This window comes from Branchiostoma belcheri, unplaced genomic scaffold (assembly GCF_001625305.1).
Source record: "Branchiostoma belcheri isolate BF01 breed outbred unplaced genomic scaffold, Haploidv18h27 scaffold18, whole genome shotgun sequence".
Taxonomy (NCBI): domain Eukaryota; kingdom Metazoa; phylum Chordata; class Leptocardii; order Amphioxiformes; family Branchiostomatidae; genus Branchiostoma; species Branchiostoma belcheri.
In genome coordinates, this window is record NW_017803268.1 from 955,360 (window position 1) to 957,239 (window position 1,880).

General features: G+C 38.2%; 1 protein-coding gene across 2 annotated transcripts in view; it reads left to right on the forward strand.

Annotated features, from left to right (window-relative positions):
• Positions 1–1,880, forward strand: part of LOC109467418 — a 57,425-nt gene that overhangs the window by 41,067 nt on the left and 14,478 nt on the right. The window contains exon 2 of one of the 2 annotated variants that reach the window (XM_019765381.1): positions 1,379–1,469. The exons of the other annotated variant lie outside the window; for it this stretch is intronic. Coding sequence (XP_019620940.1) covers positions 1,421–1,469 — 49 coding nt within the window. The 5' untranslated portion in view covers positions 1,379–1,420. The remainder of the gene's footprint in view (positions 1–1,378; positions 1,470–1,880) is intronic. 2 annotated transcript variants of the gene reach the window in all.

Consider the following 1,880-nt stretch of genomic DNA (forward strand, 5'->3'; position numbering starts at 1 on the left):
AAGGTTAAGTTCGTTACTGAGCTTCGTGGGGGGTTTCGTTGTGACAACAGGGGGCATTTTGTTAATTTTTCTTGTGAGCAGGATAACTTTTGTATGTGTGGATGGAAGTTAATGAAATTTGATAGGCATATTACTGTCGTGGTCTCCAAGATTGAGTTCAAAGATGAGAGTCGTGGAGGTCGTTATGTCCCCGTAATAGGACCTTTTGTGTTTAGAAATCCCCCACCTACATCTGCTTGGAGACAGCCGACAGCTGGATACTAGTATAGCGGGGAACCCCATAATGGGATGGGATCAAATGACGTTACATTGAGGGATTGTACTATAACTTCAGCAGGGGGAGGATAGGTTGGACATATGTCAGGTTATTTTCTACGGCCACACCAAGTAATTGCTATGGATGACGTCCACTGGAGACCTTAAATCTAATTACCTTAAATTTAAGGCAAGCGCGCAATAAAAACACGAAGGGCCGAAAAACGAGATGCCTAGATTTGGAATATACTAACTGTAGAAGTACAAATGTTAGGACACAAAGAACACAAGAAACAAGTCTTCTATTTGTCATAAAGACAAATTAACAAAACAGCAGTAGTCACCCTGTTCTGATTCTTTCCTTTATAACATCTTCTCTTATTATATTTTGCGGCGCTGTCGTGACACTTTCAACACAGTAAGAATTTCTTGAACGTTTTTTTCCCAGTAACAGTCCAAACTCAAATAACGTACGTGGGGGGGGGGGGCTAACACGGGTGACGACGCATCTGTACAATCTGCGGCAAACCGTTTCAAGGTGTTCTGTACCATAAAAATAGTACAGAGATTCTTTTGTTCTTTAGACCAAATTGATTATTAAAAAGATTGAAGAATACGCATGTTAATTTCTCTAGAACGATGTACCTCTGACGAAGACATGAGATCTCCGACCTCTAGTTTTATGGATGGCATGAGCGCGTGCATTAGTTTTCGCGTGCCCTCTGACAGTGAGGTCGCGTCAACATGCCGAAAATGGGCAAAAATGTCCCCTGAATCAAACCCATTTGTACACTCAATGATTGAAACGTTTTATTTTTTATGTTGTTTTACGGTAAAAAAACCACCAAATCCCCAGCTCTATTAGCCTGCTACGGAGGCTAAATTTTTGTCCAATTCAAATTGAGGCTGGTAGCGTTACTGCAATTCACTTTATTTAGTAAAACGAACTTTTGGTAAAGTAGTTGAAATTACACTAAATTTTGAATCTTTTTTAAAGATGGACATATATTCTTTGGACTGAAAGTGTATTTTGATCAGAGTAGAAGGTTCTAATTTATAAATCTATGGTGTATCGTTGTCTACGACTCTATGAATTTACTTTTTTCCCTCCTCTCAAAAAAAGGTGTGTATCGAGACTGTCAGCAAGATTCAAGACAAAAGAAAAATGGCTGCGACTTTGAAGAAACTCGTGACCGAATGCAACGTCCCAGGGAGTAAGTAACTCTTAATATGTGTATGACAACACTAAAAGAAAATATTCACGTGTTAGTGTTACCGTCATTATAGTTTGAACTGTTTTTCGGCAAACCGTTTTAGGTACGAACCAGGAAAGTGAGATTGAGAAATAGTGTAATTTTTTTTTTTTTGCAAGGTTGAACATACCCATTATGATCGATGTAATTCAACCGAGTCTCTCTCGTACCATTTTAATCAGTCATTTCTGAACCATTACATGAACCCAGAACATGTTGCATCCACATACAATACTTTTTATTCCAATTAGTTACTTTTTTACTTACTCCAACATTAAATCACAACATAGAAGACAAAAATAACTTATTTTCACCTGAGTGAAGTGAGGAAAATTTCCGTGTAAAGTGTAATTTCCTTAAGAGCACAAGATC